The sequence below is a fragment of the Melanerpes formicivorus genome, unplaced genomic scaffold (genome assembly GCF_026170545.1).
Source record: "Melanerpes formicivorus ecotype bairdi unplaced genomic scaffold, bMelFor1.0.p_v2 SCAF_7, whole genome shotgun sequence".
NCBI classification, from domain to species: Eukaryota; Metazoa; Chordata; class Aves; order Piciformes; family Picidae; genus Melanerpes; species Melanerpes formicivorus.
In genome coordinates this window covers 902,406-919,315 of record NW_027142359.1, presented here as the reverse complement: position 1 = coordinate 919,315, position 16,910 = coordinate 902,406, and the positions used below count along the sequence as shown (strand labels likewise).

The 16,910-nt window shown below is 47.6% G+C and overlaps 1 protein-coding gene and 1 pseudogene across 3 annotated transcripts in view; both read left to right on the top strand.

Moving 5' to 3' along the window:
- The window catches only part of RAB3B (RAB3B, member RAS oncogene family), a 96,087-nt gene that overhangs the window by 12,643 nt on the left and 66,534 nt on the right, over nt 1-16,910 (top strand). For all 3 annotated transcript variants that reach the window (XM_068140591.1, XM_068140592.1, XM_068140590.1), the window contains one exon: nt 9,695-9,922. In XM_068140591.1, the coding sequence (XP_067996692.1) occupies nt 9,695-9,922 (228 nt within the window). The remainder of the gene's footprint in view (nt 1-9,694; nt 9,923-16,910) is intronic.
- LOC137442210 (pre-mRNA-splicing factor 38A pseudogene) lies at nt 12,602-13,683 on the top strand (annotated as a pseudogene).

Sequence of the window (16,910 nt, the reverse complement as noted above, 5' to 3'; positions counted from 1 at the left end):
TCATAGCAGAGGTGCTCCAAAGCCCTGATCATTTTCATGGCCCTCCTCTGGATCCTCTCCATCAGGTCCATGTCCTTCCTATATTGAGGGCTTCAGACCTAGACACAGTACTCCAAGTGAGGTGTCATCAGAGAAGAGCAAAGTGGAGAATCACCTCTCTGGATCTGCTGGCAATGCTGCTTTTGATGCAGCCCAGGATGTGATTGCCCTTCTGGACTGCAAGCTCACACTGCCTGCTCATGTCCAGCTTCTCACCCATCAGCACCCTCAAGTCCTTTTCCTCAGGGCTGCTTTCTATCATCTCCTCCCCCAGTCTGTATTGATAGTGAGGACTGTTCATGCCCAGATGCAGGACCCTGCACTTGCTCTTGTTGAACCTCATGAGCTTCACCTGAGCTCACCTCTCCAGCCTATTCAGGTGCCTCTGGATGCCATCGTGCCCCTCTGGTGTATCAGCACCACCATACAGCTTGGTGTCCTCTGCACATGGTGCATTCAATCTCACTATGTCACTGATAAAAATATTAAAGAGCAGGGTCCCAGTACAGACCCCTGAGGGACACCACTGTCACTGCTCTCCATCTGCACTTCAAGCCATTGAGCACCACCCTCTGGATGCGACCATCCAGCCAATTCCTTACCCACTGAACAGTCCACCCAGCAAATACATATCTTTCTAATGTGGCATTTTTTGGCTGAGTGGATGGAGAGCAGCCATCAGTCAGTTTGTAGCCAAATCCATAAGGGCTGGTGACACCTGAAGTCAATCTTAGTTTGTTTTTTTCTGGAAATAACTAGATGGTGAGATACAGCAGGTGGGTTTTGGCCACCACCAGCAGCTTCAGACAGCTCTTGTACTGCTTTTCACTGATGTTGCCTGTAGGAAGCAAATACTGCAGAACTAGGGCAGCAGGACTCCCTGGCTGTTTTCCAGTTCATTAATACAGATGCAGCTTCTTCAACTGTGCAGCAACCTTACCTGAGGCTCCCCCATCCCATCTGCTCTTTTGCCTTTATGGCTGGGGTAGACAGAATTAACTGGGTTGGAAAAGACCTTTGAGATCATCAGGTCTGACCTCTCACCCAGCACCGTCTAATCAACTAAACCATGGCACCAAGTGCCTCATCCAGTCTTAAACACTTCCAGCGATGGTGACTCCACCACCTCCCTGGGCAGCCCATTCCAATGGCCAATCTCTCTTCCTGTGAAGAATTTCTTCCTAACGTCCAGCCTAAACCTCCCCTGGCACAGCTTGAGACTGTGTCCACAGAGACATCTTTGGGGAATGAGTTTCTTCACTCTGGAACATGGTTTAATGGTCATGGCAGTGGCAGTGTTAGGTTGATGGCTGGACTTCATGATCTTAGTGTTCTCTTCCAACCGCAATTTCTATGATCTATGTTTCAGTGAGCACTGAAAGCTTCAAAGGCTGGTTTCCCAAAGAGGTATCTCACAGGGATGGGCTTTTCAACTTCATCAGACTAAAATAGAAAATAAAGGCAGGAGATACACACCTTGACTGGGGAATGTATTCTTTGGTGGCTAATAAGCGCTGATTAAGATTTGATTGCTTTAGAGAAATTGTAGCATCTTCCTCCTGTGTGGTTCCTCTGTCTAATCTAAGCTCACATTGCAGGCTTTTTCCCCGACAGGGAAATAATGAGGGATCTCATAGCTACATAACTACCTATTCTCACAAAACTGGGTGGAAGTGGATGTGTTTGAGAACTTCTTCCAATTGCTGAAGCCTCTGGGGAAAACAGGTTGTCAGTACTGGTGTGCTCTTCATTACAGAGTTGTGGAGTACCCAGGCAAAGAGCTAAAGACAGAAGGTCTCATACAGAAGTGTTCTTAAAGGCAACCTGATTGGTATTTTTTTCTTCCTCTGTGTAGTGCATTTCCTGTCCTCCAGCTAAGTCTTTCCTGTATAGGTATTTTCTTGAGGATTATTCCAAGGCAGACAGACCAGAAGCAGTGCCAAGCCTCTCTTTTGCACTCTGCATGCCAGTTGTTTTTGACTTGGTCTTCTGTAACAAAACTCTAGTGAGTCTGTACAGGCACATGCTTGTAAGCCACCAGAGATTCTGCTGTATTTGGAGTCATCCTGAACAAAGAGCCTGTGCAGCTGTGTACCCAGAGAGCAAGGAGTTACACTGCCAGCTTAGTGTCCTTTCCTCCCCAAGGAGGGAATAAAACCCTGTCAGAGCCATGATGAGTTGTACAGGTGCTGGCCAGCACTGCTGTGTTGTTGCCTTTTCCTTCCACTGCTGGTGCTGAATCTTGGCCAGGTGCAGAGGGCCTGCAGGAGATGTAATTTCATGGACCTTTCTCTCAGTAGCATAGCAACTGCCATTGCATCCCACCACTTCGTCCCCTCTGCTTGGCTTCCTCAGCTGTGCTGGATCAGGAGCTGAACCAACTTTCAAAACAGCCCTGAAAAACAGGAGAAGTTGTAGGAGGATTTATTTTTGACTAGGATCTCTCTGTTCTCTGAACCAGGTCTCTGCACAGTCCTCAGGACTGGCACAACTAGGGAGTGCTTGCAGCAGGGGTGGCACAGCAGGTGTGGAAGGGGAAGGGAGGTGAGGAGAATTGGGAGAAAGCTCTGCCAGTTCCTGGCTTCACGATTCCAGCACATTCAGGGGCAGCCCAAATACTGCTGGAGTACAGCTTCAGTAAGGAGCTGCAATCAGAGGAGTCATTAGTAATTAGTACTAAAGTCCTTTCAGTTTCACACTACTGTCCAGGAGGGGAAAGGGAAAAGTCAGATTTAAGCAGGGGTTTGGAATTTTCTGTGGAATGTTTGCGCTCTGAGGCTGCCTCTGATGGGTGGCGGGAGCCGACCTGCAGCATCTTCAGTGAAGCACAGAGGCAGGCACAGGCCAGCCAGGGTTGTGCTTCTATGACAACAGCCCCACGCTCTGTGCAGGTATCATCTGATCTTGTTTTCTGCTTTGTGCCTCTAACAAAGCTGCTCCAGCTGGCCAGGCTCTGTAATTGCTTTTCTAACTGAGACCAGGATTGTGGCTATGTATGCTTCTGATCATAGCAATCTGGGGCAGGAGGGGTTAATAGAAGCAGCAGTCTCTCATTGAAAAGATCAGCTTGGAGTGTGTGGCTGTGTTCTGCAAGAGCAAGGGTAGAGAGAAGATATTGATTCCTGTGTGATTAGTTCAATACTTTGTTGAATGCCTCCCTCTGAATCTGTCAATGTCTGGGCTTTGAGTGGTGAAGGCATCTCACTTTTCCCAAGCCTTTAGTGAGCAGAATGGAGAAGTGAAGATTTTTTGGTTCTTCCTTCTCCTTTAGTAAATGTGCACGAGTTCTCAGGGGTGTTTGTGGAGGTTATTTATGTGTAAGAGGAAGATTAATTGCTCAAATAGAGAACTTCTTGCTGTCTTCCAGCTTGGTAATGGTACAGGTCAACAGGCATCTACTTGAGAGAGTCCAGCAGGGAGCTACAAGGATGATGAAGGGAAAGGAGCACAGCCTGATGTGGAGAGGCTGAGAGCCCTGGGGCTGTTTAGTCAGGAGAAGAGAAGACTGAGAGGGGATTTAATAAATGTCTATCAATATCTGAGGGCTGGGGCTCAAGAGGGAGGGGACAGGCTCTGCACAATTGCACCCTGTGATAGGGGCAATGGATATAAACTACAGCACAGGAGGTTCCACCTCAGCATGAGGAGGAACTTCTTCACTGTGAGGGTCTCACAGCTCTGAAACAGGCTGCCCAGAGAGGTTGTGGAGTCATCTTCTCTGGAGGCATTGCTGTGCGACCTGTGCTGGATTCTATGGTCCTGCTCTGGCAGGGAGCTTGGACTTGAAGATCTCTGGAGGTCCCTTCCACCCTTAACATCCTGTGAGCCTGTGATCATCTGAACTCATAATTTTTGCAGCTGAGACTTTCAATGTTTGAGCTGAGGCAGTGGGTGCTTGTGGAAGTCAGCTGCATGCTGAATTTTTCAGTTTAGAAATTCCATGTGAGAACCACAAGGCATGAGCAGAACAACCCTTTCCTGGTACACTGGTGAGGAAGCAAACTGTACTTGAGTTTTCTGGAGTGCTTGCAAGGGACTGTAGTCCCCATTGTTTAGCATGGAGGAGGCTCAGGGGAGACCTTATTGCTGTCTACAACTACCTGAAGGGAGGCTGCAGCCAGGTGAGGGTTGGTCTCTTCTCCCAGGCAACCAGCACCAGAACAAGAGGACACAGTCTCATGCTGCACCAGTGGAGGTTTAGGCTGGATGTGAGGAAGAAATTCTTCACGGAAAGAGAAATTGGCCATTGGAATGTACTGCCCATGGAGGTGGTGGAGTCACCATCACTGGAAGTGTTTAAAAGAGACTGGATGAGGCACTTGGTGCCATGGTTTGCTTGATTAGATGGTGTTGGGTGATAGGTTGGACTTCATCTCGAAGGTCTTTTCCAACCTGGTTAATTCTGTATTCTGAATGGCAGCTGAAGCTCAGCAGATTGCGTATCGCAGATGTGTTGTCTCCTGTACAGCACTGCTTGGGAGAAGATTTTCCTGCATGCAGTGCATGTGCATGTACAGTTCTTCAGAAGCTGTCTTTGTCAATGCAGTCTGTAAACAAAATGCCTGCTGCAGCAGCCCTTGGCTGTGTGAGAAAGGTGCATGTGGTTAGTTGGAGAGAAGCAGTTGTGTGTGTTGTGCTGAAGCGAAAACTGGCTTGGGTTTGATTTGTGTCTCCTCTGCTGGGAATTTAAGTTAAATGCTGACACCCCAATTTAAATTGTCTTTGGGAAACATTTTGGTTTGTAGCTTTTTAACTGCTGTGAGACGTGAACTCTTTGGTTTGGTTTTGTTGGTTTGCTGTGAGGTCTTGTGTGCAGGTGAGACTTGCCAAGGAAGGAAGCATCTGGGTTCGTGGAGAAAATAGACATTACTGGGAGCTTTGTTCTCCACCAATCTGAGTTGAGGGGGAAATTAACTTTTTTCTTTGGATTCTGGGGGATGAAGAGACTTTGGTCTCTACTGAGTGCTTTCTGACACTGCTCACAAGTAGCATGTGTCCTAGTTTGATGGAGGAATAGCTGCTAATTAGACCTGTGCTGTCATTGCCCCAGTTTGCACAAAGCCCTGACTGGTTGTAAGGAGCCAAGACCTTTGCTCATTTGATGCAGGGTAGGTTTTGAAACAGCACTACAGATGAAAAGTGAGGTATGTCTGTTAAAAGGCAAAATGTCCTTATTCTCCCCTCTTCTGGTGGTTTGACACCAGACAGAATATGGACAGTAAATGACCACACCATGCAGAATTTGGAAGTAAAATGATATTATTATTTACAAAAAGCAAGCTAAACATAAAAAGCATGAAAGATAATAAACTTACATATATATATGAAACATGTATATGAGATATATATGAAATATATATATATGTATATTATATATATATATATACACACAACTAGACAATAGCCCAGTTAACCCCCTTGTATAGACCCAGACCCTGTACAGACCCAGACCCCCTCCCACCCCAGATGTCCTCCAAGGTCTTTTCCAACCTGGTTAATTTCGTGATTCTATGACAAAGGACCCAGAGGGCTGTTAGTAACTGTGATAAATGACCGAGCCAATTAAAGTCAATTGAATATAGTTTTAATTTGAAAAGAGCAATTTTAAAGCAATTGAGAGACATGCAAAACAGCGCTGGGTGCTAAAATGCACAACAATGACTTTCTAACTACCCTTTAAATAGCCTACCCTTAATACATATGCATCTAAAGGTGGGTTTATTTAAATCAGTTTGTCCTTCTGGTGGTCTTTCAATGATGTAATCCTCTAATCAGCACAGCCGGTGGGTGGTGTGCTAAGCCCTTGTGATTGTGTCTGTTTAGTTCTGTTGTTACAATCACCGTCCTTTCCCAGAGGTGCGTTTTCACATAGGTTCTGTTGATTCTCACAATCGGCCTTTGTGTTCACTTCTCTTCCTTTCTCATCCTCGAAGAACTTACTATTTCATAATGCTTCAACTGTTAGCTGTCAATTCCTAACATTTCACTAAGGCATTAGTATACATACATTAAAGCAAATACAATTAATGAACAACAGGTTATAATAAAACCTAAAATCTTCCTCTATACTAAAACAAGCCACATTAATCATAAACAACTGATTATAAAAAGGCCTAAAAAGAATCTCATTCTAGGTACATATGTAAGTTCCCAGTGTCTGATCCCTTTTCTCATCATTCATGCTCCTGCTGCTTGTGCTTTAATCAAAATCATCTAATTGACATGAATTATCATTCCATTTATCACAGTGACTAACAAGTTATCTCCACCCCATTGGTGCTCCTTACCAATAACCCAAACAGGAACGATCAGGCCAAGCAAGCAAGGTCAGGGAAACAAGATGTGCTGCAAACTATGTAGAAGCTCTGCAGGCCAATGAAATGAGATAAACATATCTCTGATCTTCTTGTTCAGCCCCTTTGCAGTGTCCATCCCCTGGACTCTTTTGAATTCTCTGGGAAAATTTATTTATCGTTTAATATGCAAACTATAATATCTCTGTAGTAATTTGGCCTACTTTGCTGTCTTCTGCTCTGTACAGAGATGGGAAGTCAGAGGCCTGCTTTTTCTCAGGGAGTGTCTGAGCTGTATGCCTTGGAGCAGCCAAGCTGCTCAGGGAGTTCCACCTCCCCTGGTATTTCAGATTCTGCACTCGTTCTTGGTTTCAGAATCCAGTGCAAGGTCACAAGAAAAGGCAGAGTCTTTGAGGTTCCATCTTCCTCCCTCCCCATTCCACAAACATCCCTAATTCTCACCTCCCCCATAATCAAAAGGGATCATTCCTCCATTCCAAATGCTGCCTGCAGCCTCACTGAGCCCTGGTGTTTTATGCCGGTTCTGTTTGTTTTAACTGAAGTCTTGAGAGCAGATCAGTGTTGGATGGATTAAAAGTTTTCAATTGAAATTCCTGGTCTTTCCTCTTCTCCCATTGTTTGTTGTATTAGATTTTTTAGTTGCTTGTTGTATTTTTTTAGTGGTTGGTTGTTGTGGTTTTTTAGTGGTGGGTTTGTGTTGGGTTGGTTTAGTGGTGGGTTTGTGCTGGGGTAGTTTTAATGGTGGATTTGTGCTGGGGGTGGGTTTAGTGGTGGCTTTGTGTTGGGGGTGGGTTTAGTGGTGGGTTTGTGTTGGGGTTAGTTTAGTGGTGGGTTTGTGTTGGGTTGGTTTAGTGGTGGGTTTGTGCTGGGGTAGTTTTAATGGTGGATTTGTGCTGGGGGTGGGTTTAGTGGTGGCTTTGTGTTGGGGGTGGGTTTAGTGGTGGGTTTGTGCTGGAGTTGGTTTAGTGGTGGGTTTGTGCTGGGGTAGTTTTAATGGTGGATTTGTGTTGGGGGTGGGTTTAGTGGTGGCTTTGTGTTGGGGGTGGGTTTAGTGGTGGGTTTGTGTTGGGGTTGGTTTAGTGGTGGGTTTGTGTTGGGTTGGTTTAGTGGTGGGTTTGTGCTGGGGTAGTTTTAATGGTGGATTTGTGCTGGGGGTGGGTTTAGTGGTGGCTTTGTGTTGGGGGTGGTTTTAGTGGTGGGTTTGTGTTGGGGTTGGTTTAGTGGTGGGTTTGTGTTGGGGTTGGTTTAGTGGTGGGTTTGTGTTGGGGTTGGTTTAGTGGTGGGTTTGTGCTGGGGTGGGTTTAGTGGTGGGTTTGTGCTGGGGGTGGGTTTAGTGGTGGGTTTGTGCTGGGGGTGGGTTTAGTGGTGGGTTTGTGCTGGGGTGGGTTTAGTGGTGGGTTTGTGCTGGGGTGGGTTTAGTGGTGGGTTTGTGCTGGGGTGGGTTTAATGGTGGGTTTGTGCTGGGGTGGGTTTAATGGTGGGTTTGTGCTGGGGTGGGTTTAATGGTGGGTTTGTGCTGGGGTGGGTTTAATGGTGGGTTTGTGCTGGGGTGGGTTTAATGGTGGGTTTGTGCTGGGGTGGGTTTAATGGTGGGTTTGTGTTGGGGTGGTTTCAGTGGTGGGTTTGTGTTGGGATGGTTTCAGTGGTGGGTTTGTGCTGGGGGTGGTTTCAGTGGTGGGTTTGTGTTGGGGTGGTTTCAGTGGTGGGTTTGTGTTGGGGTGGTTTCAGTGGTGGGTTTGTGTTGGGGTGGTTTCAGTGGTGGGTTTGTGCTGGGGTTGGTTCAGTGGTGGGTTTGTGCTGGGGTTGGTTTCAGTGGTGGGTTTGTGTTGGGGTGGTTTTAGTGGTGGGTTTGTGCTGGGGTTGGTTTAGTGGTGGGTTTGTGCTGGGGTGGTTTTAGTGGTGGGTTTGTGCTGGGGTGGGTTTAGTGGTGGGTTTGTGCTGGGGGGGGTTTAGTGGTGGGTTTGTGCTGGGGGGGGTTTAGTGGTGGGTTTGTGCTGGGGGGGGTTTAGTGGTGGGTTTGTGCTGGGGGGGGTTTAGTGGTGGGTTTGTGCTGGGGGGGGTTTAGTGGTGGGTTTGTGCTGGGGGGGGTTTAGTGGTGGGTTTGTGCTGGGGGGGGTTTAGTGGTGGGTTTGTGCTGGGGGGGGTTTAGTGGTGGGTTTGTGCTGGGGGGGGTTTAGTGGTGGGTTTGTGCTGGGGGGGGTTTAGTGGTGGGTTTGTGCTGGGGGGGGTTTAGTGGTGGGTTTGTGCTGGGGGGGGTTTAGTGGTGGGTTTGTGCTGGGGGGGGTTTAGTGGTGGGTTTGTGCTGGGGGGGGTTTAGTGGTGGGTTTGTGCTGGGGGGGGTTTAGTGGTGGGTTTGTGCTGGGGTGGGTTTAGTGGTGGGTTTGTGCTGGGGTTGGTTTAGTGGTGGGTTTGTGCGGGGGTGGGTTTAGTGGTGGGTTTGTGCTGGGGTTGGTTTAGTGGTGGGTTTGTGCTGGGGTTGGTTTAGTGGTGGGTTTGTGCTGGGGTTGGTTTAGTGGTGGGTTTGTGCTGGGGTGGGTTTAGTGGTGGGTTTGTGCGGGGGTGGGTTTAGTGGTGGGTTTGTGCTGGGGTTGGTTTAGTGGTGGGTTTGTGCTGGGGTGGGTTTAGTGGTGGGTTTGTGCGGGGGTGGGTTTAGTGGTGGGTTTGTGCTGGGGTTGGTTCAGTGGTGGGTTTGTGCTGGGGGGGGTTTAGTGGTGGGTTTGTGCTGGGGGGGGGGGTTAGTGGTGGGTTTGTGCTGGGGGGGTTTAGCGGTGGGTTTGTGCTGGGGGGGGGTTTAGTTGTTTGTTTTTTCCCTCTAACTGCTGAGGACAGAACTTTCCTCAGGCTAAAATGGTGGTGGTGCCTGTGCTAGACATGCAGGTTTTTCCCTAGCTGTTGTAAAAGGAACTATTTAGGTTTACCTGACTTGGAGGCTGCTTAATGAATTGCACAGTTGGGTGCACCATCAAAGATTACAGCTCTTGGTTGCAGTACTCCAGGTTATTGGAGTACCAGAAGTGGCATCCTGCCACAGGAGTCATGAGTGCTGCTTCCCTGCCAGTGTTTGAACAATCTGCAATAGCCATCTGTTACTCTTTTAAACACCGAGTGGTACAACAGGTGTATTTTTGGGGGGGGTTGGAAATCTCAACAGTGCAAGGGGATAATAGAAATCTGAAGCCAGGATTTAAAAGTTTTGAGGCTGTGTTGCTCCTTATGCAGCAGATAGAGTGGTTATGGAATTAGAGAGAAGAGAGAAGCTAAACATATGGTGCACAGTCAAGGCAAACAAGCACTGAACTGCTCTTAAATCTGTTCTTTTCCAATGTTTGTAATTTTCTTAGATGGCTTCAGTAACAGATGCCAGATACAGGCAGAAAGATACTTCAGATCAAAATTTTGATTACATGTTCAAGCTCCTGATCATCGGCAACAGCAGCGTGGGCAAAACCTCCTTCCTCTTCAGATACGCTGATGACACCTTCACACCAGCCTTCGTCAGCACTGTGGGGATTGACTTCAAGGTGAAAACAGTGTACAGGAACGACAAAAGGGTGAAGCTGCAGATCTGGGTAAGTGCCATTGGTTTCAAAAGTGCTTTCCTTAACCCCAGCAAGGACATGATGGTAAAAAATTGGCCTGTTTGGAAGTGGGGTTTTGATTCATGTAGATTTTGGTTGTTGGTGGGGTTTGTTGGCTGCATTGTTTGTGGCCCTGCAACAAGTTCTCTTTGTTTTGCTGCCTTTGTCGAGTGGTGGGACTCCTGATATAGGTTGAGCAGCTGCTCTGTGTTCTCAGAAGTCAGCTACTATTAAACTGCAGCAAAGCCAGAGCTGGCCGGGGAGCCCTTGAGTAGTGCTTTTTAAGTGAGCTCTAGTAGGTGAAGCAACTCAGTGAGTAAACTCTGCACATAGCTTCAAAAGTGCTTTCCTTAACTCCAGCAAGGACACAATGGTAAAAAAAATAGCCTGTTTGGATTCATGTGGATTTTGGTTGTTGGTGGGTTTTGTTGACTGCATTGTTTGAGGCCCTACAATAAGTTCTCTTTGTGTTGCTGCCTTGCTCCAGTGGTGGGACTCCTGATACGGTCTTGGGCCTAGAGCCCTTGAGTAGTGCTTTTTGAGTGAGCTCTAGTAGGTGAAGCAACTTGGTGAGCCCTCAGTGAGTGAACTGCACATAGCTACTGGTATCGGTTTATGTCCTCCAAGTATCTTGCTACAACTTGCCTACCTGCTCAGCTAATTTCATCCATCCAGGAGTCCTTGGAGGAAGACAGAGGTATGCCCCAAACCACCATTTTCTGCAGCAAACCAAGAAATGGGTAGATTCAGATCAGATGTTAGGAAGAAGTTCTTCCCCACAAGGGTGGTGAGACACTGGAACAGGTTGCCCAGGGAGGTGGTGGAAGCCTCATCCCTGGAGGGTTTTAAAGCCAGGCTGGATGTGGTTCTGAGCAACCTGATCTCATGTGAGGTGTCCCTGCCCATGGCCAGGGGCATTGGAATTAATTATGAGCATTTTTATTACTAAGCCTGTTTGTTTGTTTGTTTGTTTTTTTCTCCTTCACATGTTAACTTTTTTTGTTTTAACAATCCTATCAACACCTCAGCATTCTGACCTAAGCACAGCCTAATTGAGACACAATGTGAAGCCTGTAATTGAGTTTCGTCCCCATGTGGGGGGTGAGACTCTGGCACAGGTTGCCCAGGGAGGTGGTGGGAGCCCTATCCCTGGAGGTTTTTACGGCCAGGCTGTGTGGGAGAGGTCATAACACCACGAAAGCCGTAGGCAATGTGCAATCACAGGGACCTCACAGCTGCTCACTGAACTGCCTCAGGAGTGCAGTAGAGCCATCTGCAGCTGCTACACAATAGCAACCTGATCTCATGTGAGATATCCCAATCCCCCTGCCATGGGCAGGGACTAGATGATGCCAGAGGTCCCTTCCAACCCTAACAATTGTATGATTCTATCTCTGCTGACACAACTTTTTGGTAATCAAATGGGAAGATAGGTTATGCAGGTAAGCTGAAAGCTCTGTCTGCTCAAACACCTAGTGATGGGACATCTTCAGCCTTTTTGGATTACAGCAACCTAATCTAGTTTGAAAAATACAAGTTCCTGAGCTACAGAGTGGCAGACACAGGCCAAACATTTGACAGTAGCCCATGATGTTCCTCCTTAGTGAAAACAACAGCTTTCTGTTATTCTGCTTGCTGGCAAGGGAGTTAAAGCCTCGGGTGCAAGCCCAGTTTATCCTGATGGTGCTTAAACCTTGTGTGAATCACTGAGGGAGCTCAGAAAGAATCGACCTCAGGTTGCTGTGTTTAAAGTACCACAGGGATCCAGCTGGAATTCCAGTCTGCAAGGATCTTCTCTTTTGCCTTGCATAAAAAGATCTCAGACAGAAGCTATGAGGCTAATGCTCTCTTAAACAGTTTCAAAGGAGTTCGCTTCCTCACTGGAAATAGCTGGCTGCTTAGGGATTTCTTCCACAAATTAAAGTTCAGGCTGAAGATGAGCTGAAACTCTGTAGTGTTTCTAGCCAAACCCTGCTCCAGCAGTCTTCGAATTGATCTAAAATACACTTGATTTATAATTAAACTTTAAGTACTGCATTTAAGTGTAATATTGTAGTAACCACCTTAGGGGTTTATGTTTATTGTGATTGCCTTAAGTAACCAGTCACAATAAAACAGACTCTAAAATGAAGAACTGCAAGAAAGTGATTCATGCTGGCTAAAAGGTACAACAAAGTATTTAATTAAAGGTCCTCTTTGTGTTGCAGAAATCTGGCATTGAAACTATGGTGTGAAAACTTGGGATTAATTTTGGGTTTAGGTAAAAAGAATGGTTTGCAGCCCCAGTCAGCAGCTAAAGACCATCTGTCCTGAACGGACAAAAAAGCCTCAAAATTGCTCTGAACCAGATAATGAGGCAGAAGCTAATAGGTCTGGTTCTTTAGGCTTGCCTGTACACGTTTCAGAGCCAGAATGAGCCAGGTGGGCGTGCTTTTGGCCACATTTGGAAAGAAGGCTTCCTAATAGGTTGCACTATCAGGGGTTTATCCCTAGATCTGTGTTGCTACTGGCCATTATTGTCTCGGGAAACCACTTAAGTACCAGCCCAAAGAGCCAGAGCATTGTCTTGCAATTGTCCGTGCTCTGGAAGGAACCATAAGCTTCGCTTGGAAGCCGAACTGTGTTTCAGTTTACCCAGACAAGACAGCAAAGACCCCTCGCTATTTTCAGCCGTTGTAAAGCCCAGGAACAGACACGCTTCTTGCGGGGCCTAGAGGCGAAAGCTCAGAGGAGCGGGGAGCCCCACAGCGCAGTTGAGGGGAGCCGGAGAGCGGCGGCCATGGCCAACCGGACGGTGAAGGATGCGCACAGCATCCACGGCACCAACCCGCAGTACCTGGTGGAGAAGATCATCCGCACCCGCATCTACGAGTCCAAGTACTGGAAGGAGGAGTGTTTCGGCCTGACGGCCGAGCTGGTGGTGGACAAGGCCATGGAGCTGAAGTATGTAGGAGGCGTCTATGGCGGGAACATTAAGCCTACCCCCTTCTTGTGCTTGACGCTGAAGATGCTGCAAATCCATCCCGAAAAGGACATCATTGTGGAGTTCATAAAGAACGAGGACTTCAAGTACGTCCGGATGCTGGGTACGCTGTACATGAGGCTGACGGGCACGGCCATCGACTGCTACAAGTACCTTGAGCCACTCTACAATGACTACCGCAAGATCAAAAGCCAGAACAGAAATGGGGAATTTGAACTAATGCATGTGGACAAATTTATTGATGAGCTACTCCACGAGGAACGTGTGTGCGATATCATTCTGCCTCGCCTGCAGAAACGATATGTCCTGGAGGAAGCCGAGCAGCTCGAGCCCTGTGTTAGTGCTTTGGAAGAAGACATAGATGATGTAGAATCTAGTGAGGAGGAGGAAGAGGAAGATGAGAAGCTGGAACGAGTGCCTTCTCCTGGCCACCGCAGAAGAGGCTACTGGGACCTCGACAAACCTCGGTGGTCGCCGTCTGTGCGGTACCCGCGGAGCCGCAGCAGGTCTCCCAGAAGGCGAAGCCGCTCTCCCAAGGGGAGGAGGAGCCCATCCCCACGCCGCGAGAGGCACCGCAGCAAAAGCCCCAGGAGACACCGCAGCAGGTCCCGGGAGAGGCGCCACAGGTCACGATCCAAATCTCCAGGGCATCACCGCAGCCACAGACACAGGAGTCATTCCAAGTCACCTGAAAGATCTAAGAAGAGCCACAAGAAGAGCAGGCGAGGGAACAAGTAACAACTGCAGTCCAGCACACAGCCTGAGGACCCTGAACGGCAGGCCGGTGCTGTCCTGTGGGCTTTACAGGGCAGCTGCATCTGTACTGGCTGCTGTTGCAGTCCACTTCTTCAATCCTTTTCCTCTTGTGCAAGTCTTGCTTGTCATTTTAAATGACAGGAGAGCTAAGGATACTTTTTTGCTGTAGGTATTCACTCATTTGAGGATTGTTTTTAAATTGGTTTTCTCAAGACCTGTAAAAGCTAGTGAAGAGCAGTAAAAAATGGTGTGGGGGGTGTCCCGGAGAATCCCGATCGCGCGAAAGAAACCCCAGAGGAGCGAGTCCCCGGGGCAGTTTTGTTGACTGGAGCAAGGAGTGAGTGCTGCTGCAAAAAGGATTACAGCTGAGAAACCTCCTTTCTACAAAGCTTTCAGCTACTAATCCTTCGGGAGCAAGCCCTGCCTCAGCAATAAGCCGCAGACACCAACAGAAAGTGAAACGGTGCTCCTGCAGCTTCCACGTGGTCCACGCCATTTTGGTTGGTCTAGATCTTAACGTGTGGCACGAGGTATCAGGATCAGTGAGTAATTAAAATACAATATCTGATTTTTTATAAGCATCTATTGAAGGTCTGTTGCCCCAGGGAATTCTGGAGTTCCCCCCCCGCCCCATTGTGGGCAATCGCCGGCTTCATTGCCGAGGTTCCTTTTCATAGTTTCATAGTTTCATTCAGGGTTGGAAGGGACCACAAGGATCATCTAGTTCCAACCCCCCTGCCACGGGCAGGGACACCCCACACTAGATCAGGCTGGCCAGAGCCTCAACCAGCCTGGGCTTAAACACCCCCAGGGATGGGGCCTCGACCACCTCCCTGGACAACCCATTCCAGGGCTTCACCACTCTCATGGGGAAGAACCTCCTCCTCACATCCAGCCTGAATCTCCCCACCTCCAGCTTCATTCCATTCCCCCTAGTCCTATCACTACCTGAGATCCTGAGAAGTCCTTCCCCAGCCTTCCTGTAGGCCCCCTTCAGATACTGGAAGGCCACAATTAGGTCACCTCGGAGCCTTCTCTTCTGCAGACTGAACAGTCCCAACTCCTTCAGTCTGTCCTCATAGGAGAGGTGCTCCAGCCCTCTAATCATCCTTGTGGCCCTTCTCTGGACACGTTCCAGCACCTGCACATCCCTCTTGTAATAGGGGCTCCAGAACTGGACACAGTACTCCAGGTGGGGTCTCACCAGGGCTGAGTAGAGGGGGAGGATCACCTCCCTCGACCTGCTGGCCACACTTCTCCTGATGCAGCCCAGGATCTGATTGGCTTTGCGGGCTGCAAGTGCACATTGAGAGCTCATGTTGAGCTTTTTGTCCACCAGCACCCCCAAGTCTCTCTCCTCAGGGCTACTTTCCAGCCAGTCACTGCCCAGCCTGTATTTGTGCCTGGGATTGCCTCGACCCAGATGCAGGACCCTGCACTTGCTCTTAGTGTATAGTGTTTAAATTGTTACTTGTGCCTGCTGGTGAGGTATCTGTTCCACGACCGAACATCCCAAACCTGTAAATAGGTTTTATTTAATATTTTCCCCGGTTTTTTTTTTAATTATTAATAAAATTACTGGGTTTTATTAATCGCTCAGCTTATTGGATATTAAAACATCCCTTTTATTGACTGTAACACCATCCAATCTATCTTCATCTTGAAAATCCCTGATAAATTGTGTGCAAGCAAGACAGAAAGCACCATGAACTATTTGGGGGTTTGCAGAGCTACTGGGGTTAAATGAAGCGCAGAGTGATTTTAATGATAGCTGTTTGAAGGCTTTGAGAGGGGAAAAAGAATAGAATAGACCAGGTTGGAAGAGACCTTCAAGATCATCGAGTCCAACCTATCATCCAACACCATCTAATCAACTAACCCATGGCACCGAGCACCCTGTCAAGTAATAGAATAGAATAGAGGCCCAGCCTAGGTTAATTCTGTGAGCTCTAGGTTAATTCCAATCCGTTTACTGATTGTAAATCATTGGCAATGTTTAGCCTGAGGCATTTGCATACCGTGACACTTTGCACACCACCACCCAGTGTCTGCAGGGAGTGAGGGATTTCATTAGCCTTTTGCTAAGCGCCCTGCACAGTGGAGTCTCACTTGTGTTGCACACACGACACATAACACAAACACACACCTGATTAATAACAAGACATTAAACACAGGGCTTGGCAGCTGCTGTTGCAGTTGACACAGCTTTGAACCCCTTTTTTAAAAGGCAAATGGAAGTTGAATGTACAGGTCCAAAGGCATCAAGGATGTGATGTTCAGATGGAGGCAGCTTGTTTAGACTGCAGTGTGATTTTTTTTTTGCTTTGCTTTCAAGGTGCTGCTTATCAGATTTAAACTGCTAAGATAAGTATAGGTTTTTCTTCCCCATTAACAAAAGTGTTCCGTGGCTTAACTGCCGAAACCTGCAGGGGTTTGAGTTTAGCTGTAGGGGATGTTAGAGCTTTCAGGCACAGCTGGGCAGAGGGTGGAAAGCAACATCACCCTGTTTTTGTGGGAAGGATCTTTTCGAGCAGAAATGTGACAGCTGCTAATTATGCTGAGTGGCAGCTACTACTGCAAAACAAAACCCTGTAAACCAAAATGACCCCCAGGCTGCCTGGCTGTCCAGAAGGCAGGTCTGCAGTATTTTAAGCAGCTTTTTGTATGGGTTGTCTCCTGGGTGACAGGATGTCACTGTTCAGCTGGCCTCATAAGGGAAGAGATTCAGTGAAACTGTGCTGGTAACTAAGTTCTTCTTTTCCTCCTTCTTTGTTTTTTTCCCCTGCATTTGAAGGAGGTAAAATTAGAACACCATCATCCTTGATTGTAAATTTTAATGTTAATTGCACACTTAACCAAAAGCTAATTATGCATTTCAGATGAGAGAATCCCCTATTCCCCTGACATCCCATCCCCATCATGTTTTTGCTAGGTTCTTTATAAGCAATGCCTTGAATGCTTCCACAAAAGTTGTTTCTCAAGCAAGAGGCAGTAAGAGTTTTGTAATTCAGTATACAGAGGCAACAGGAATGGATGTCTCTAAAGATCTAATGGTCCTGAATCTGTTCAGGAGGTTCAGTATAGAAATGCAATAGCACTGGATGTCTCTAAAGCTCTAACGGGCCTGAATCTCTTCAGCAGGTTCACAACCGTTGTGAAATCCTCTGATTTGCTGTTCAGACAAAGAACTAAAATGGACAAAGTCAGGACAATGAAAAGAACAGATTGATTCTTGTAAGA